The sequence below is a fragment of the Pithys albifrons genome, chromosome 5 (genome assembly GCF_047495875.1).
Source record: "Pithys albifrons albifrons isolate INPA30051 chromosome 5, PitAlb_v1, whole genome shotgun sequence".
In the NCBI taxonomy this organism is placed as follows: domain Eukaryota; kingdom Metazoa; phylum Chordata; class Aves; order Passeriformes; family Thamnophilidae; genus Pithys; species Pithys albifrons.
In genome coordinates this window covers 18,441,908-18,462,383 of record NC_092462.1, presented here as the reverse complement: position 1 = coordinate 18,462,383, position 20,476 = coordinate 18,441,908, and the positions used below count along the sequence as shown (strand labels likewise).

At 42.1% G+C, this 20,476-nt stretch overlaps 1 protein-coding gene across 13 annotated transcripts in view; it reads right to left on the bottom strand.

Moving 5' to 3' along the window:
• Window positions 1–20,476, bottom strand: part of ADGRL3 (adhesion G protein-coupled receptor L3) — a 513,478-nt gene that overhangs the window by 32,460 nt on the left and 460,542 nt on the right. For 9 of the 13 annotated variants that reach the window (XM_071555824.1, XM_071555826.1, XM_071555815.1 and 6 more), the window contains 3 exons: window positions 8,663–8,689; window positions 5,181–5,349; window positions 1,211–1,336 (listed from right to left, as the gene is read on the bottom strand). In XM_071555824.1, coding sequence (XP_071411925.1) covers window positions 1,211–1,336; window positions 5,181–5,349; window positions 8,663–8,689 — 322 coding nt within the window. The remainder of the gene's footprint in view (window positions 1–1,210; window positions 1,337–5,180; window positions 5,350–8,662; window positions 8,690–20,476) is intronic. The other 4 variants (XM_071555818.1, XM_071555825.1, XM_071555822.1 and 1 more) reach the window with 1 other exon arrangement.

The window sequence follows — 20,476 nt, the reverse complement described above, 5'->3', positions numbered from 1 at the left end:
AACCTTGTCTGCCAAGAGGAACTGCTGCCAGGAGACTCAGCTCACCCACAAAAAGGCTTGCTTTCTTGTGCTGAGACTGACAAGAGGGAGGGCCCATTAAAGTCAGCATTTCCAGAAGTGAGGGCACCAGTGCAGTAGCTAAATTATATAAAGCCAAAGGTTTTCAAATCAGCCACCTAAATGTTGCTGGATACAGTGAGTTTTGGACATTGTTGATTTCTGTGGGATTTGATGGCCCACTGAAGAGAGGTTCTATATTCCATTGCTTTTATTTGCTCTGCTTATCTTCCAGACCTACAAAAATGCCAAGTGGAGCTCTTGGATGACATCTTGAAAACTGCTGAAAATAAATATTTTGGTCCAAGATATAAATCGCAAAATAGGTTTTCCTGGGAAGTTATAAACTGTTACTCACTGCATGTCTTTCATAATTTAATAGTGGAACTGTCATGTATAATTACTTCCATTACTAATAATGAATAAATTTGTGTTTGGTTTCTATTGATTAAGAAGTAAGCTTCTTCATTTTATATGAACTATTCATCCATAAATCTGCACCTCTACATACAAGTTAGTTTCGAAATTGTGAACTGCACAAGTGACACAAAGCCTGAATTTTCAGGTGGCCAAAGCATAACAAATCCATTAACTTAGTAAAATAATCTTACTCCAGTGGATTCTACTGAGAGGTCTACAAACTAAGGCAAATTGATCAAACCACTGAACGCCAGAAAGCAAGTCCTTTCTCTGTGAAGCCTATTGCAAGACTCCTGTAGTCTTTTTTTTTGGCAAGAAAAATACTTGGCTATTACAGCATCATTAATGTACACGTTAACAGTGGTGACAACCTTCATCTCATTATTAAAGGAGGTACTGGAATTTAGCACAGCTGACAAATGCTCACAGCTCCTGATGCCCATGGAGAGTGGGCAGGATGACTCAAGTCCTGACCTGTCTGTGGAAGGCAAGTTTGGACCTTTTATTCTCAATACAATTATGTAGAAGGTTCTTGAAGAGGCACTAAGTGTCTCAAGGGAAGCCACTCTGTTGAACTCAGGTCCGGAAGGGAACAGAATCTCTGCAGGTGCACTGGGGAGAGTCCTAAGGTAGCATCTTTGGTGCTGAGAGGAATTTTACCCCCAGAACAGCTGAGGAGGATATTGATGCGTTAATGCAAATTACTGGGGTATGAACAAGAAGCATGGGTTACCTGTGAGCCTGTGGAGTATCTTCCAGGTGTCCTTGACCCCGAGGTTTTTCCTGAGCCAATAGAACTCTCTGTACTTTTCCCACTACAGCAATGTGTGCGCAGGCATTTTCCGTACTCTTTGCGTACCTAGCCAAGAAAAGCGCAATGGTGGTTAGCAGGCAGCTCTTCCTCCAACCTACTGTCTTCTGATTTTCAACACAGTCCCTGACATTTCCTCAGTGGTTCATTAAAACAATAGCTGCTGCAGTACATGGGGGAAAAGTCTATTACACCTTGCAGCTGAATGCTCTAAAGGCATGAGCTCATGGTTTATGACGGCGTAAGCAACTGCTTCTGTGCAGTAAAGCTGCTCATTGACACCAGCCGGTTGTAGCATCCTCTGAGGCACATCAAAGAAGTAAGGGAGAAAGTACAGACATGTTATTTATGACTGAAAATTAATATCCTCATAGATTTGATATAAAATAGCATATTGGCTCATCAAGGTACTAAAAGTTATTGCATCTGGCAGGGGACTAAGAAAAAAAATTCCAAGAGAAACACTGAGATATTGATTTTTATTTTTAAATGTTTCTTGACATCAAATTGAAATTCGAGGAAACTCTAAGAGCCAGCAGCCCTAGAGATTATATTCCCAGTGCTTGGGGTTGCTGGAGCCTGCTTTTCCACAGCACTGTGTAAGCCACTCATGTTTTAAATGGCCATTGGAGTCAAACCTGTGACACCTTCTTTGCTTCAGGGGAATTACACTAGTGCCAGGGCAAGATCTAAGTTTTGACTGAGTTTCAGGTGTGACTTTTTATGGCAGCATATGCAGAAACCAGATGGGAAGGCTGCAAATGAGCAGACTGTACGGAAGAGCTAAAGAGGACCATGTTGCCCATTGACACAAAAGAGCTCAAAAAACCCCATGCATGTCCAGAACACCAGTTGAGAATTCTTAGAGCACATGGTTAGATGTAAAATTTTGCCAAACTGTCTGTGAGCATTTCACAACTCTGTGAAACAACTGTTTAAATAGCAAATTACAGCTTTTTCATTAGACTCTTCCTTAAGTGCTTGAGACAAACACAATACCACAAGTGCCCAATATGCTGAGTGCCTAATCAATCCTTTACTGAGAGAAAATAATTCAATTGCTTTAATTAGCCACCCACTGCTTGCCTCTCTGCAGCGTTTTACAGATCTTCTAGTCCATGACAGATAGGAAAGGAAAGGATTTTTTTTTCTCCTCTGAAATAATACCTCCCTCATCTCTTAGGTCAGAGAGATGCACCCACCCCACAGCAAGGCATCAGCTGCATTCTCTTTCCCTCTATATTGCCATAAATCACGAGCGATTCCACAGTCATCAGGGATGGTTTAAGGGTGTAGATTTTCTTAAGACAGAAAAGCGAATGGTTCTTTCATGCTGAGTGAGAACTCCGCTAGCCAAGGAAGCTGTGGTGCCGTGCTGGGATGCTGGGTTAGAGACTGACCCTTTGCGAGGTGCACTGGAGGTGAGAGGATGGACTAGCGGGAATGGTGCAGAAATTCAAACTCCTCATCAGAGATGCACCTTTAGGTTTAATTAGCAATAGTGATGCTTCCTACCTTCTTGCTATCCTCTTGCCTTGAAAATTTCTTGCTGAGAGGTTTAGAATCATCAGCTGGCAGTTGCAATGACAAAGGCAAAACTCTCAATCCCAGCAGTCTTTGGTTTCAAGAATTACATTTTCACACAGCTCTGCAGTCATTTCCAGAGTAATCACTGGCAGAGCTCACTTATTATGATGAATTTTGATTATCACAGAATCATAAATTCATAGAATGTTAAGGGGTTGGAATTGACCTTAAAGATCATCTAGTCTCAACCCCCATGCCACATGCAGGGACACTTCCCACCAGACCAGGTTGCTCAAGACTTTATCCCACCTGACTTTGAACACTGTCAGGGTGGGTGTATCCACAGCTTCCCGAGGCAATCTGTTCCAGTGTCTAACCACCCTCACAGTAAAAAATTTCTTCCTCTTATCCAACTTAAATTTCCCCTCTTTCAATTTGTACCTATTACAGTTCCTGACAAAGAGTTCCTCTCTGGTTTCTTAGTAGGTCCAACTCAGATACTGGAAGGTATCTGCTTTGAGGTCTCCATGCAAACTTCTTTTCTCCAAACTACACAGCCCCAAGTTTCTCAATCTGTCCTTTTAAAGGAGGTGTCTGTCCTCTTATCAACTTTGTGGCCTTCCTCTGGACTTCTTCCAACATCTCCATGCCCTTCTTGTGTTGGAGACACCATAGTACTTCAGGTGGGATCTCCCAAGAGCAGAGCAGAGGGGTAGAATCAGCTCCTTTAACCTGATGGCCATGATCCTTTTGAAGCAATCCAGGATTCCATTGGCTTTTGGCTTTCTGGGCTGCAAGTGCACACTGCCAGCTTGTGTTGAGTTTTCCATCAACCATCAAACCCTAGTCTTTCTCTGCAGATCTGCTCTCACCCCCCCATCACTTCTCCACCCAACCTGTAGGTGCATCTGGAATTGACCCGATCCAGGTGCAGGGCTTTGCACTTTGTTTTGTTGAACGTCATGAGATTCAGACAGGCCCACCTCTCAAGCCTGTCCAGGTTCCTCTGGATGGCACTCCTTCCCTCCAGCACGTCAACTGCCCCACATAGCCTAGTGTCGTCAGCAAACTTGCTGGGAGTGTGCTCCACCCTGCTATTCATGTCACCAACAAAGATGTCAGAAAGTATCAGTTCTAGTACAACCCTTGAAGGACACTGCTTGTCAGTGGCTTCTGTGTGGCCAGTGAGCCACTCACCACAACTCCGTGTGCAGGCATTCACTCAAGTCTTTATTCACCAATTTGGAGACAAGGACATCATGTGGGACAGTATCAAATGCTTTGTGTAAGACAAGGCAGATGATGTCAGTTGCTCTGCCCCTATGTTTCCATAGGTCAGATCTCTCTTCCCTGTATAGGAATATGTGAGTAATAGAGGGCTCCCAGATGGAGAACAGATATCAACATGGCCCTGACTTTACTCCGTAAGCCATTTCACCAAAACACACTGGTTACACTGAGAAACTGGGACCAGTGTATCACATACAAACTCTTCCCCATGTTTATACTGGTCACAGAAACTGTCCTTTGAAACTAAGACATACATAAAAAATTATCAGCAGGCTTTCACAGAATTCAGGAGCTTTGTACTACTACATAGCAGTAGAAAACAAAAAAGTTCTTAAAAATATTTATTACTGATTGTCAAAGGCTATAAGTCTGATCTACAAATACACAGAGATATTTTTATTATGTTTTTTCCCCTCCCAGAGTTTACCTAAGTTACTTCACTGTTATCTTGCAAATGTTAATTGGGGCATACTTCAAGTTCCACCAAGAAGCACTTGCTGTGTTCTTTGAGGAAGATTTCCAAAAGCCCACATCAGGCCCAAGCAATACAAAGGCGAATGAACTGTTGCAGAGCACACATCATTCAGTTCTTAAAAAAGCAGGGGAAGCAGCCCATATTACACACCATCAACCCATATATGCTGTTAGAGAAAGGGGTAATTTCATGTAGGGACAGGAAATAAGGATGCAAAGCTCCGTTTTGCTGTGAGCACTCAGCCACAGGAGCTCCCGTCTCACACTGGCATACAAGAAAGGAGAATCTGGCTGACAGTAGACAAGTCCTGGTACAGGCTTGCTCTTGCAAAGCCCTGCAAACTGACAGCTGCCTTTTCCCTTGCTCTTGACACATTTGTCGCCAGCGCCCTGGCTGCTGAAATGCCACTGCCACATATCTTTATCATCTCATTCCCCTGCATCTTGCTGGTTTCCAGTCTAAATACCACCCTTATTAGGTGCATAGAGATAAATCTACGTGAGATAAATTCAAGGCACACAGATGATGCAGTGCTGTGGTTGTTAGGCAACAAAACACCCCGATATCACTTCTATTGCTACTGGGAACCATCTGTCTTACCTTTTTCTGGAGGACACAATGGAAAATGAATATAAACATTCCCTGCAGAGAATTGAATATGGTGAAGAGATACGCCATGATGACTGTGCTTTCATTAATATACATGAGTCCGAATGCCCAGGTCAGTCCTAATAGGCAGAGTAGGGCTATTGCACCTATAACCCAGGACCTGTTAGGAGAAACAAAACAAAAAAAGAAAACAAAAGAAAAAAGAAAGGGATTGGTTTTTCATCTACACAAAAGAAGGCACATGTCTACAGGCAGGAAGACTTTGCCCCTGTTTTTAGCAAAAAGAAAACAGCATATCAAAATAAATCATAGGAGCTTTGTCTTCAAGCTGGATGCAGTTTATAAATCTTCAAGTTTTAGGAAACATAAGGAAATGGAAGTGTTATGAACACAGAAATTTATCATAACCAAAGCACAATGTCTCAATGTCTTTTTTTTTAACATGTAAAAGCAGTGTGCATGTAAATGACATGTAGATGTTATTTCTGCAAATGGAGGAAACGAAAACAAGCTGAATGAAACAACTCTTTTTGCCACTTTTTTAGTGTCCACTGGTTTCACAGGACTGCCAGATGAATTAGCTTCTATACACTTAACAGTAAGATCCACATATTGCTGCATTTTAGCTAGTCTCTCATATGCCTGTAAGCCAGATAAACAACTAGAGCCAGGTGTGCAAGCCCTCACTGCTTGCCAGATCAGCTCCACACAAGGATGTTCTTTGCGATGGTGCTTCACACTTCTTTCCACCCTGTGGTGAGGGGAACTGTATACACTTATAGGCACTCACACACTGCATTTGCTAAAATGGTAGCTGCTACCACACTTTCTTGGAGAAAGGAGGCGTAATCCTTCACATTGGCTGCAAAACTAAGAACATAATTTGCTTCACCTCAGAAGGGGAGCAGGAATAGAGGTGCAGCCACTGCTTGGCCCCAAATGTTGTTCAAACAAATATGGGTAGCACGCACTTTCTGTTTGCTTTCTCTCACTACCTTTTTCCTTGGAGAAACAGGCTGGGGATATAGGATGACTGCTGCATGTTAGCTTTTTCTGTGTGCTTTCAGGAAAGCTGGAAGCTCTGCTGGGACGTCAGGAAAAGTATTACATGTTATCCTGCTAAATAACATTTAGTCATCTGCTAAATTACCTTTTCAGAGACTCATCTTCCAACACCAGGGCAAGAGATGAAATGTGTCAAGCAGTATAGGAACTCAGTCCTGCTCCTAGCCATCTCTCTTGTTTCCACATGCTGTATTACCTACAACTTCAAAGGAACTGCTGCTGCACAGAGGAGGGAGTCAACTTCTAGCTGGGAAGCAAGCAGCACCGTCAGCATCCATTTACCCTTCACCTCAAGGCTTTGATTTTCTTCTGTTACCCCTGGTATCATTAGGTGTAACATCATAAAAATGAATGCACTCATACCCAATCTCTGCCCCACTTCCTTACCATTCAACCCTTTTGTCCCCCAAAGCACACAAGGCTGCAGTCAGCCAGCACCTCCGCTTCCTCATCTGTCCCAAAGCAGCCTGAGGTGCTGCAAAAGGGCTGCCAGGGACAAAGACCTGTCTTATGTTTCCAAACCACTTCAGCCTTGTAGAAACACGGCCTGGGTTTCGGCATATTTGGGCTTCCATCTGCTAAGCAGAGCATGGGGCAAGGGGGAGAAATATGAAGCAGCAGCAACTTTGGGGGAAAATCAGTCCTACAGAGGTCAGGCAGACAATCTCTGCTACGGATATGCCACGGCAGCTACAGCCTTGAATCCTTTTCCTTTTTTGTGAGGCTTGTCACAAACAGGAGCACACCAATGTTGTATTCATGTTTTCTGTTGGTTTTGGTTTGTTGGGTTTTTTTTTCCTCTTTAGGTATTAGAATGAAAATGCAGCATTAAGTCTTCTACTGAAGTTTATAAAATATGTATTATTTAACCACACAACCAGAAATGCTCCCTAAGGTAATCACTTATTAAGACAGTTCTTTAAAAATCCCTATTATGTATCTAGCAGACTGGAACAGCTACTTTGAAGCATTTCCAGTCAATCCTGCTAATAAATATTTAGCATGATGCAAATTGAAAACTCACTCTCACAATCCTTCAGAAAGGTAGCCATAAGATAAAGTTTACAGCTTTAGTCATTTGAGATATTTCACTCCATGAGATTCTACCACCAGTGAGAGCATACTGAGCATACTGTCATCCTAACTTCATGCCAATTAAAAAAAATTAAAACCAATATTTTTCTTTAAAAAAGCACAAATGAAATGGAAAACACTCTTCTCCCTCTTCTCTTCTCATCCCCAATTAAAAGCTTCCCACACTTACAGAGTCTTTTAAAAATTATTCCCTGGATCAGAAAAGTATTCTGCTCTGAAGCCCACCCAGTTCTTGCACCTGATTAAAGAGCCTTTGGCTGCAGAGGTGTGCAGGAATGATACAGTTATTTAGTGAAAATATGCTACCTTCAGTGATGGAAAGTAATCTGTGGGTTACAAGACCCCCTATAGTGCAAACTGCAAGCATTACAGTGTTGTGCTTAGAAAACAAGACCTGGAGATAAAGAGGGCATGAAGATTACTATGAATAGCTCCATCCCGTATCCGCAGAAAAAAACCGAACCAAGCGATGAAAGAGAACATGGGCATGGTGCTGAAAGAATGAACACAAAGGACTCTTCACCAGAAGAACAAACTGAAAGTCTACTGCAAAGTTGATTTGCTTTTATTTCGTGCTACTGCACATTATTTTCTGGTTGCAGGAGAAAGATCATGGATGCCCTAAGGTATGTAATTTCCAGGCATTTTTGACTTTCTGCACAGGGTTGTTTATTTTTTTTTTGGTGCAGCTTGAGGTTTTTGTCCTGCTCTTTGTACAGACTTGCTGTTGCTTTTCCATAATTTTTCTTTTCTGTAGTGAAATTTTATTGCAATAAAGAAAGAAAAACATCCATGTTTTGGTGTAATTGAAAATTAGCAGTTTACAATTAGGGACAATTAGGTACTCCAAAGAGTAAGCAGCCTCCAATGCATACAGATTTGCTTGCACTACTCCCATTAACTAGAAAGGGTACCATGGGGAATAACACCCATGCACCTTTCTGAAAATTTGCTTCTGTATTTTTATATTACCATAAACCACTCCCAGTGACAGAGCACAGTGGACCAGAGGGCTGCTATTGGCATAACAAGTCTGTACTACACAGAGTTAACTTGGGAACTTTCACCTTGAATTCAAGTAATGCCCAATTAAAGAATATAAAGGAAATAAGGTGACAATTGGTTGGCAATACATATGCAGCACATTTACTCTGCACTTTAGCTGTATGCCTGACCATTTTCCTGCACAGTTTGCTCTTCTGCCTCAAAAGCGAATGACAGAAGCTTTTATGATTTTTCAATATTGATTTGACAGCTGGCTCATGAGACCACACTGATAAACAAAATTTATCAGCCATTCAGGTCATTCTTACTTGATGAAGGGTCTGTTATCCTCATAGCTAAAGAATGCGTAGACATAAAGACAAGAACACAAACATTAGAAATATAATGACATAGAGAATATAGTTTACTGCTAGTTCCCCTCCCTTCTCCCACCAGCCATAACCAGAAACAAAGGTGGACCAACATCAGCGTGCCTGGAATGCACCAGCCAGCCTGGATTGGTTCCCCAGGGAATTGAAACATTATGGAGGTCTTTGGTTTCATGCACAGAAGTGGGCATCGCTAGCTAGGAGCCACAGCTGCCCCTCCTGGCTTCCATCCTGCAGCTGTCAATTGGCTCTGAAGTGTCTTGTAAAAATCATGGCTGCCCCTGGAGAAGACAAGTTTTGAAATCTCAGCATAGCCATCACAGAAGGCTTTCACGTGTGCAAGTGGCAAAACTTCACCATGCCTCCAGCACTCTCTGCCTGTGGGGCTGTAGTGTATTACAGGGATCTCTTTATTGCTGTTTACTTTTTCAAAGTGGGAATCCCAAGTTGCTGTATTACAAGTCAGACTGCAGCACCAGGATCTTCTAAAGTCCTGGGTAACAGAAAACACAGACCTATTTATTCCCATTTCATGGGGAAAGACAAAGAAAGGCCTCCCTCTGCCAGGCACAAGTACAAAGCAGCCCGCTGCAGTGATGAAGAAGCCAAGATGGATCACTCAAAATGAGCTTCTTTCACTGTGGGGACACAAGATTAGTCACAGCCATTTTCCTAGGGGAGTCTCCCTGACCTTCTGGGACAGATTGTGTGCATAACTCTGACTGTGTAGTGGGTGATGTGCAACATGTGGGGAGAGCAGTCCAACTCCTCTCTCCACTGACGCAGACCTCTTGAACCTGTGATCCCTTGCGGAAACCACCATGGGTGCCAGAGATGGAGTGGGACTCAATATGTTCATCTCATTACTCCTGACAACATAACCAGGGCCAGTCCATCCTTCAACCTGCAGCTCTCCTACAATGCAATTCAATGAAATGAAGACATGAGACAATCTGGAGCTGTCAGGCCAGCAATGTGGGCAGGAGCAGGGCCTAGATTTCTATTACTGTGTTCACAAGCACTCAGGTTTTCTGGTAAAGTCTTTATATTGAAAAGTCACCAGTAATAGATTATAAAAATAGAGAATTAGGACTTTTTTTGCTGTTGCTGCTATCCAGACCCTCACAAAGATTTTCAGCGATCTATAAGAGCTTTTCTTCAAGGCAGCTGAAGGCTCCATTTCATCTTTGTACAGACAAAATGCTAAATTGGTATACTTGGATTCTCTTTAAGCTTGAGGCTAACACTTCAAAGCAGCTCAGGAGAAAACCATCATAGAGACCTTGGCAGTTTTTATCCCGTTTCCAGTGTGGATGTGTGGAGGACCCACTGCCCAAAGCAAACAGGTGGCTAAAGAAGTGAGCTTTTCAAAGATGCCTAACTTCCAAACAGTTTAATTCTGTACACATAGGCCCATAGAACTTAGTCTCTTATACCCTCATGAAATAAAATCCTTTTCATTTTACTAACTTAAGTGTTGTAAGAAGCTTAACTATTGTATTAGCAACAATATATGACAAAAAAATTACTCCAGAATGTTTTTTCTTTTACCCCGGTAAAGTCTGTGAAACCTATCAGTGCTGCAGTTAATACTGTGTCATTATCTGCAATACATAAAAGCCATCTCTTAGACAAGACAAAAGCCTTGGAAGAGCCTTAGTTCCCAGAAAAATGAAGCTGCTAACTGAAAAACTGAGATTATATTGACTAGTAGTAAAAGCAAGTAAAATTTGAAGCAGAAATAATTAAAAAACTTAACCTAGCACAGCTTGAGATGCTACATCTACAATGCTTCTCCAGATTTGGATAAATTTGTCCAATACCTCGCAGTAAGTGATAGAGCTCATTGAATTTAAACTATGTGACTCTGATCCCTCTGTATTTAATGGGAGACTGGTATCTACAAAAAGGAATTTATTCCCTAGAAAAACAGGTATTTAAGGTAGGTGAGGCTTCACCATTCCCTGATGCAATACTTTTTTCTACTGCCTGCAGAGGAAAGCTGGATGATGGCTTAGGTGGGGGCTTCGCTTTCAAATACCTGAAGGTAAAAAGCTGATCTTTAGTGGTTGCATTATTCATTTAACCTGCAAAATCTTACCTCACCTCCCCTGTGTTTCTTTGCAGCCCAGATGATGGATAGCGGATGGTCTACCAATCCGTATAAATACCTAATTCATTTTCTAATCTTAAAAAAGCCCTGACTTTACCTTGGGGCAAAGACTTCCTAAGGTTAATTACACATCATGTAAAACTCTTTCAAAATCTTATTTAAGTTAGATGTCTTTCAATTTCCCAGAGTAACTTTTTCTTCAATGATGAGAAAGGATTGTTCATATTACTTTCTCTACTCCTGTGATATTTCCAGACCAATACTTTTATAAAAAGTTCCTAAATTTTTACAATTCAAAGTATTTTCCCATCTCTGTGATAACAGGAAAAGGCTCAGTAAGCACATGGACTGAGAGCTTGGGCCCCAGAATAACTTTGGCTGGTCAGCAAAAACGCCAAAGTGAATACACAGGACCTTAAGTAGCTGTTAAGGGTGATGAAACCCAAATAAAAATAGATGGATAATGTGCCCTCTCACAAGCATTCAGAAAGACCCATGGAATTCATTTTAATATGGTGCAAATAAAGCAGAGAGACAGACATTTCCTGCAGGCATGCAGGAGGGAAACACAAAGTGTGCTATTGTGTCTCCTCACCACCTGCTGGTATGAGGTAGTAGGGATGTTTTGCATTCCTTTTAGGTTGTTGTTGGTTTTTGTTTTTTTAAATTTCAAGCATTAGAAAAGATTGATTTATTGAACTGCTGAAAATCTACAGGAAGGAGTTGCAAAGTCCAGCACCCCCCTCATAAAGCAAATGGGTTCATCATTAATTAGTGAAGGAGCATCTTCATGGTGAGAAAAATCAATAACAAGCAATAAAAGAGTGCTTAAAGGATTTTGCCTTCGAGTTTCATGACAAAGTTACCACCTTGATGGCATGAAGCCAAATGGCTTCATAATCTCCTTCCTTAGGCTGCTGGTGTTCATCACATAGCTTTCCAGGTCATCATTTCCAAGTCTCATGTTCTGGCTCCTGCACTGCCTTTGACAGTAGGTGGTCAGTCCCCTGAAAACATCTGTAACTATCTTGGGGGTCAGTGGGCCCATCAGCTTCATTTGCAGGAAAGATTGGTTTTACATGGCTCAGAGACCTGTAAAGTTTGGGGCCCTACCTCCTGGCATAAGGGTAATTTTATGTAAATTTAAAGCCATTCTGACTTCCACCAGTAGATCTAAAATTTTATTCAGACAAATGAGGCCAAACTCTTCTTGGTTCTGTGTGATGCCCAAGCCTAGGATTTGGGACAATCAATGGCCGCCATTTTTCTGCTAAAGGCAAAGCATCATCCTTTTCCCCTCAACTCACACAGAGAAGTCACAATCTGCTTTCTGAGATTTGTTCTTAATTGTTGCAATTGAAAAGAGCAATTCTGTTAAGCTCATCTCATTTTCTGTAAGTAATTAATTACCCTCAGAATTGCTTACCCTGTTTATTTCCTTCCTCCTAACTTGCAAAGGCATGGTATGATTATTCAAGCCACACTGATGTGTAACCACATATCTAATTGTTTCCACACTATATGGATTCAGCAAAGCCTTTAGATGCATTTGTATTATCCAAATAGCACCAGCAGGACTTGCTGACAAAGTGCTTAAAATGTATGGCCTTTTAAAACAATAATCATGATGCATGGGTTCACAGAAAGACTGTAGATATTTAATAGCTTCCAGGACATACTCTCAAATCAATAACCACTGATTGATATTTTTTTTTAAATTCAGAAAGGACAACACCTGTCAGTGGGAAGATTAGTGCTTTACAGTCACCATTCAACATTAGCACAGCCGTCACAAAACCATAGGTAAACAAGCAAAACCTCAAACCAGAACTATCAGATATTAACCAAACCCTTCTATGAAAATCTCAAACAGCAGCAGATTGCAACAAACAAAATCTGATACTGCCATCAGCATCACTGGGGAAAAAGGCACCCAGACAACAGCACAGTCTCAGATGTTTTTCCAGTAGGGATTTTGCCTCTGATATGCTCCCAAACTCTGCACTCTGGCAAAATATAAGCGTGCTGTGTCTTTGCTTGGTAGGAAGCCCGTAAATATACCATTTTGTGCCAACTCTGAGGGACTTTTTTGGGTTTGCATTAGGCTGTTGGTAAGTTTGCTCATGCAGAGACGCAGATGAAGGCTATATAGGAGTAGCAATGAGTTAGTTAACAAGGGGACTAGGAAGCATGGTGCTTTCTTACACAGAATCCAAGGAAATACAAAATGAGGCTCGTTCAACCTGAGAAAGAGGAGACTGAGGAGAGACCTCATTGCAGTTACAGCTTCCTCATGAGAGGAAGTGGAAGGGCGGCCACTGATCTTTTCTCTTTGGTGACTAGTGACAGGACCTGAGGGAATGGCCTAAAGTTGTGTCAGGGGAGGTTTAGGGTTAGATAATTAAAAAAGGGTACTTCACATAGAGGTTCACTGGGCATTGGAACAGGCTTCCCAGGGATGGTCACAGCACCAAGGCTGACAGAGTTCAAGAAGCATTTAGACAATGCTCTCAGGCACATGGGGTAATTCTTGGGGTAGTCCTGGCCTCCAGGAGCTGGACTTGGTGGATCCTCAGGGTATTCCATAAATCTGTGATTCTATGACCATCAGGCTTGAAAAGGCATGCTACTCTCTCTCAAGGCCAGATGAAACACTCAGATGATAGCCTGAGCTCTGGTACACTGGAAGTGAGAGAGGTAGTTTCTAATGCCCAGCTCAGTACTCTGTGGCTAACATCTAAACTTTGCAGCAGGAGTGATTTTTCAAGAGAGAGAAAAAGCTCTTACTCATTTTCTGAAGTGCCCAGATCCTTTGGTCATCCTTGCAAAACACTCGTGTTAAGACTTCCGGTGACAGAGAATGTCCTGTCAGCACATCCCAAGCACTCTTAAAACACATTTCATTTCTCATCCAAGTTTATCCAGCATTAAACACTGGCTTAGAGGTTCTTTTTGTTCCCTAGAATCAGATTATCCTCCCCTAGAGCAGGAATCCATGGGTGATTCCTCTCCAAGAAGCAACCCCAGAGCTGCTGTGGTCTGAGCTTGAAGTCAGTGGAGTTCGAAAATGTAGCACACAGCAGAGCTAATTGGGAAGGAGAGATTTTTCAACACTATTCCTGAACAACCCACTCAGTTTATCTTGCTATTTTTATAGTAGGGCTGTAGGAAAACCTTTAAGGAGAGCTCACTCTGTACAGGCATTGATGTTTTATTTGATATTATGAATTACAGGTAATGTCCAGGCAGAGGTTTGGGTCATGTATAAGAGAGGTCCACTGTGGCTCCCATAAGCATTTGCATTCACTAGCTTGTGTTCCAAACCCTCTGCACCTCCATTCTACCACTCACACCACCGCATACACCTCCTCAAAGCTGCATGGGTACAGGAAACTTCCTCTCCCTGCTTACTGCTCCAAAGAGGGAATCTCCATGTTGTGAGACCATCAGCCCTTTTTTTCACTGGAAATTGAGAACTCTGAAGACAAAGGATTGAATTTTTTGTACCCTGATGCTGTGCCGGGCAAGATCCCAAGAGCTGGACTCCTTCATTATACTGTGTCCTCCCTGTGCACTCCCCAACAACACAAACCCAGAGGTAATGAAAGACTAAAGTGCTGCTGTTCTGCAAGTCCAGTCCCCTGGGTGAACCCAATGAAATACTCAATTCCAGACCCTTTGGCATTACAAACTATTCCCAAAGTTTAGCGTTTTATGATTAAACAAAAGGGATCTGGAAACCAATAGATGAGATTAAATCTCACTAGAAAAAGCTGAAATAATCCTCACTGTCTCCCTAGTTTGTCTTGTTCTAAAATGGCTAGAATAAAGCACAAATTAATCTTCCTTTAGTAAAGGTATGCCTGCTACAAATTATTGTTCTGCATTGGTAATGTAAGCTTTTCATATCAAAGGAGAAAAAAATCTTGCATTTTCAAAAGTCTAACTCATTGCTCACTGCACCAAACCCAGGATGTTTACTTTTTCTGCATTGCAATCAGCTGAGTAAATAAAACTAGACTGGTAAACCTCTGTTCCTGCCAGCACAATACTGCTGTGTTAAATCAAGGATTTAATTCAAACATTTCTGCAGATGATTTTTGGAAGTTCTATTTAACCTTTGTTTTCAATTTTCTACCTAACTCAGGATTTTTTTTATGACTTCAGCAAACCCACAGGACTGAAATAACAGGCTAATCTGGGGGCTGGGATTAGTCATGTCTCTTTAAATAAAATACATATGTTGAAGCACGAAAATGAGCAGATAATCACTTACACCCATACAACATATGGGGAGAGCAGGCTATGGCAACGGTTTTAAGAGAGGCATATTTTCAAAAGGGGCTTCTGAGTTTTGTGCCTGATGCTCTTCTCCCTCACCTCCCCCAGCCTGGGCCAGACTCCCTAAAAGAGCCCAGTCTGACCTTTGCAAGGTTATATATAGTAATAATCAAGGTTGAGTCTTTGCATTTGGCTCCTACTTTTGGCTGTTAGGTTGCACATTCTTAGATTTATTTCTGCAAGCCTTTGAGCAAGAGACTACTATGGAAAAAAAAACCACAAAATAAAGGAGTACATTGTGAGTTTTGTTTCAAGTCGGAAACTTGGGAGAACACATACTTTTTTATTCACCCATTAAATCAGGGCTGTGTGCCTTTAGCTGTGGACCATTTGAAGCTTCTATGGCAGCCAGTAAGCTGAGGAGGGCTCATTTTGGTCATTTGAGGATTGATTTCTGAAGGCTGCAGTGCAGGACATTTCCACTTCAACCCCATTAATGAGATTTCAGCATGTGTTCTTGCAAATATGGTCACAATGCCTAAAAACATTATCCCCTGTATGCTTGGAATAAATGCATGTTTTTCCAGGGAATTTCATGTTTTTGATATAGTGCTTATTCTTTTGTTGCAGAAGATGGGATGGGAGCAGGTTTTCACAAGAGGAAAGAAACTGCAAGAGAACTACAGTGATTAATGCCAAGATTAAACTATTTCAAGGCCCCTAATTAATAGTGCTTCTTTAGCAACAAAAAATGCTCCCAGCTAAGACTCTGGGTCTCTCTGTCTGAAAGAAAGAGAATTAAATTTCCAGCATGACTTTCAGGTGAGTTTCTATTGCAACGAGCTTTTCAAACACAACCAGAACAACAGTCTGACACACTCCTCTTTGAAGAGGGCCCCACAAGTTGTGCTTTCTAAAGAGCATCCAGGTGGCCTATGGCACAAGCCAAGTTATACCCTGGCCAAAACAATAACACAATAAAATAGGACAGAAAGAGAAACGAGCTGACAAAGCCCTTTGCCTCTTGCCTTCTTTCTAGTGGGTCTGCAACTGCACTTGGCAGCTATGACTGACATGTTGCTCTTCCAAAGTAAACAAAATAAAATCTTGTTGCCACATACTACAGCACAGAAGAATGTCAGGAAGCCTGGTATGGCTGAGGGAAATGCTAACAAACTAAACTGGAGCCAGTCAGCACTAGGGGAGAGGGCATAGGGTGCCTGTGAGAAATTCAAAGGAAAGGTTATATTTTAAGGAAGAGAAAAGGATGGCTTCTGGTCTGTGCTAGAAGTAAGGAGGCGTCACCCTCTCCCCTCCAGCCATTTGGAGAAGCCCAGTGTAAATTCAGGTGCAGCGACTGCCTTGCATTATTGATGAAGCCTCTCAATCCACTTGTAAGACTTGCTTTTAGTTAGGTAAATGCTCTCCCCATCCAATTTTCTACCAGTTTTCCATGTCAGTAACTAGCACACCCCACACTGTGTACAATGAGAGCATATAGCAAAGACAAGAGCTCAGATTTCACAAGATATGCTGAAGAGCACATCTGGATTATCAGTGTAGCTCCTCGTTTTTTCCCTTTACTAGTACCATGATGACTCGAATGAGCAGTGTTTAAATGTCTGCAGAACAAGCACTGCGCTTCCACATGATGCAAAGGCACTGGGGGAGAGTGGTCATCTGAAACCCTGTTTTGCACAGAGAATGGAGGTTAAGCATCTGGAAACGTGGATGGTTTGTTGTGCTGCAGCATCTGGCATGGGTTGGATGAAAACCTGGAGTGCAATGATCACAAGCTGCAAAAGTACATGCCTGACCACCTGAAAAGCAGCGGATGGATGCAAAACAGAACCACCATGCTGGACTATTCACATATAATGTATTTTCCTTCATCACATAAGGTTTCCTAGAAGACTGTAAATTTAAAAAAGATGCAATGTAGTCCTGTAGTCCTGCCTGTGATGGTCTGAGACGTTTTGCACATCTAACATCTACCCAGCACAATGGAAAAGTATGAAGGAGACACTTGGAGCCGCTCAGCTCCAGAAATCACTCCACACAGCAGAAACCTCCAGTTAAACAGCCTCACAGCTGCTTTAAAGAATTCCAGCTGGTAACACATCCTCATGAGAAGCCATCTGCTAGCAAGAGTGCATCAATACCACAGTGATACGCCCACAGCCTCCACCTCATAGCTATAGGTGCAAGATGCACAGCAGGCTTCTACCATCCAAGAAGCTTACACAGCCCCTGGCTTGAAAGATCTGTCTTCCTGCAAGCTCATAAGGACCAGGGGAATCCATCTTCCAAAACAATGCCTTTGTTGACAGTGAATTAGTTTGTGCTCATGAGCCTTTTTGTGCACCCTTTATATTCCACTTACACTTTCAGATGGACTATGACTAAGGGAACATGTGATGTGGGCAGAGCTACCAAGAACTAAAGGACGGGCCCACTGCTCTGCTCACCTATGTTTGTCAATGAACCACAAAGAAATGAAAGAACAATGGCCACAGTGGACTTTGAGTGCTCAGAAACAGCCACTGTAAAAGGTCAGGAAGGATAATCCCCTCTAATTCTCTGTTTGGGGAGGCATGGGCAGAAGCTGCACACATCACTCAAGGGGCAGCTGTTTGGGTGTCCTTGTCTATGTCACTTCATACTAAAGAGATCTTTAAAAGGCAGAAGAGAACCCCACTCTGGATGAATTCTTAAAATTTCTGTGTAAATATATTGAAGGAAGACATCAAACAGAATTTTTTCAAAAGGGCCTAGGTAAAAGTGTGCTATTCTTGATGATGGTACCTCCTGTGAAATAGGAGCCAGTATTCTCCTGGAATAAGCAACAGGCACAGAAACTCTTGCAGCTCACATCTTTTCCTGGCTACATGCCTTAAAAGCAGGACTAAAGCACAAATCTTGCTGTCTTAGAGGGCAAAACCCACTGAATCAGCTCAATACCAACCTGCCACATAGGGAGGATGTTCTTGGCACAGGAGGAAGGGCCCCTACATGTGGTTACCCTCTTTGCCTCTTGAAAGTGCTGGGCTAAGCCAGAAAAGTTAACAAGGTTAAAAACTAAACCAGCTCTGTAGTCATCAAATATCTTGCTGGGTAACTCCTGGGTAACCAGTGCCCCACTGCAGGAATGTCAGAATCTCCCATGCTGGCACAATAATCCAGGGACTGTTCTTGAAGGTTAGGGAAGTTTATTTTTACAACTTTGCACAACGCCTACAAATCCATCAGCCACACAGCATCTGGTTCAGGCACTGCCCTTTGAATGGCTTTTCTGTTGGTGCAGTAATTAAAGATATCCCAGGTGACACCTGATCCCTTATCAAGTTCATTAATTTAAGTGGAGTTATTTGGCTCTCTATTTTCTACACTTCATAATGTATTTCTAACCTTTACAGTGACATAGGCAAGGACCAGATTGCAGGGGTGTTTATTAACAGCCTATTAAAATATTTTACGGCCTTTATTTTTACGTTGCCATAGGGAATCAAGTATTTTGCTGTTGTTAAACAGGCTCAGGATTTATGTTGCAAGAGCTTCACCACAGCCTAACACAGAGTAGTGCTAGGAAATGAACTGGGAGAACAAACTCTCTTTCAGCTCTCCATGTGCTGTAAAGCTGTCATATGCAGATGGGAGCAAGGGGCCCTCCAAAGCAGGCCCTCGATTTGTTTGGGTTTTTTTTAAAATATAAGCCAATACAACAAGATGGCAAAGCTCTGGGACCTGGGTGCCTTTTTACCAACCCTACAGACCCACAGAGGGAAGCTCAAAAAGGATCTTTGCAGTCTCCTGTGAAACAATGTGATCTGTGGCTTTTTATTCCAGAGCTGCTGTAACACATAGACATTTTATAACTAAGTTAGAGCCAGTGGTTTCAGAGGACCATGATCTTACCTGCAACAAGACTATGATTTTATCTAGAAGACAACTATGATCTTACTGAGAAGTTTTCTAGAGATTGCAAGCCCTTTGCTCCCTAGGAAACCTCCCCCAAAGGTGAATTCTGTTCTCTATTACAAACTTGCACCTCCTCCTGAATCATGCACATCCAACACTGAGACAACATGCCTTGAATTTAGAGACTTAATGCTGTCCTGCTTAGGTTTTCAGAAATTACAATCAAGCCCTTTCTGAAATGCTTGCTTTGATAAACTTCTAAGGTGAGTCTGGGGTCTTCCCAAGTTTATATTATGTTTCTCTTATTTTCTCAAGCATAAAAAGAAATTTGTAATGAAGCAACACTTTTGGAAAGGTATCAGCAACATATGTAAAGTATTTTAATTGCTTGTGTTTTCAAAACATTTTAATGAAGTCACATCAGGAATAGACACTCATCTGCCAAATAACCTATAAAATATTTTACAATGATATTATAATTGATGCAACTGGTTGTATAAATTCCTAGCATTCTAAACAAAGATACTAGAAATTAGCACAAGAAAATTATTCAGTAGACAATTATTAGGTCTGCTTTAATTATAAGGGCTTTGGGGTTTTTTTCTGCCCAGTTTTTAACTTAAATGTCATTCTGCAAGGCTTTCTAGACAGATTTTGTGTGGGTAACCTCAGAGACTGTTCTCAGCAAGCAATTCCATAGCACTATTGCATGACAAGTAGCCATATTAATAAATGTTATTAAATGCACCATTCCTACAATGCCTCATCCAAGACCAAATGAAAGACTATCTTGCTGGGATCAATCCTGACATCCACGAGAATCTGCTCTTTCCATTTCATGTCATAGCTGAGCGATGTCAGGAAAAACAGAGGGACACCACAGAGCAGCCTGCCCACAACCCAGGGAACCAGTGCCGTGTGGGTTTCTGAGCACACTGGCACCTCCTGCATTTGTACAGACTCCAGCCCCCTTTCCTCACAACCCTCATGGAAAAAGCTGTGCCTAAGAAAGCAAAACCACCAAAGGACCATGCCAGGTTGTGGCATGCCAATGCCATTGCAAGCCTTGCCTGGTGGTGAGAAAGTTTTCCAGAGGAGGACTGACCTGGTTTAAATTAAAGCTGCATCTGCAAGAGCTGCTCAGCAGTAAAAACAATAACCTTGATGAGAACTGCCTCGCAACTATGCAATTCAGTCATCTCCTAACGAGCTCCCCTCACGCCTCTTCTCCCATTTCTACCACAAAATAGACCAAAGAAGCAACTTCCAGCCGTGTTGCACAATGCTCTCCTTTCCTGGGTGGGCAGTAAAGTGCTGACTCCCAACAATTTCCTCCTCCTGAAGCTCATTAGATAGTTTTATTAATTAGCAGGATCCCTATCTTATCATGCGCTGCACCTGAAATCCCACTTGTATTTTTGAAGAGAGTAATTAAAGCCAGA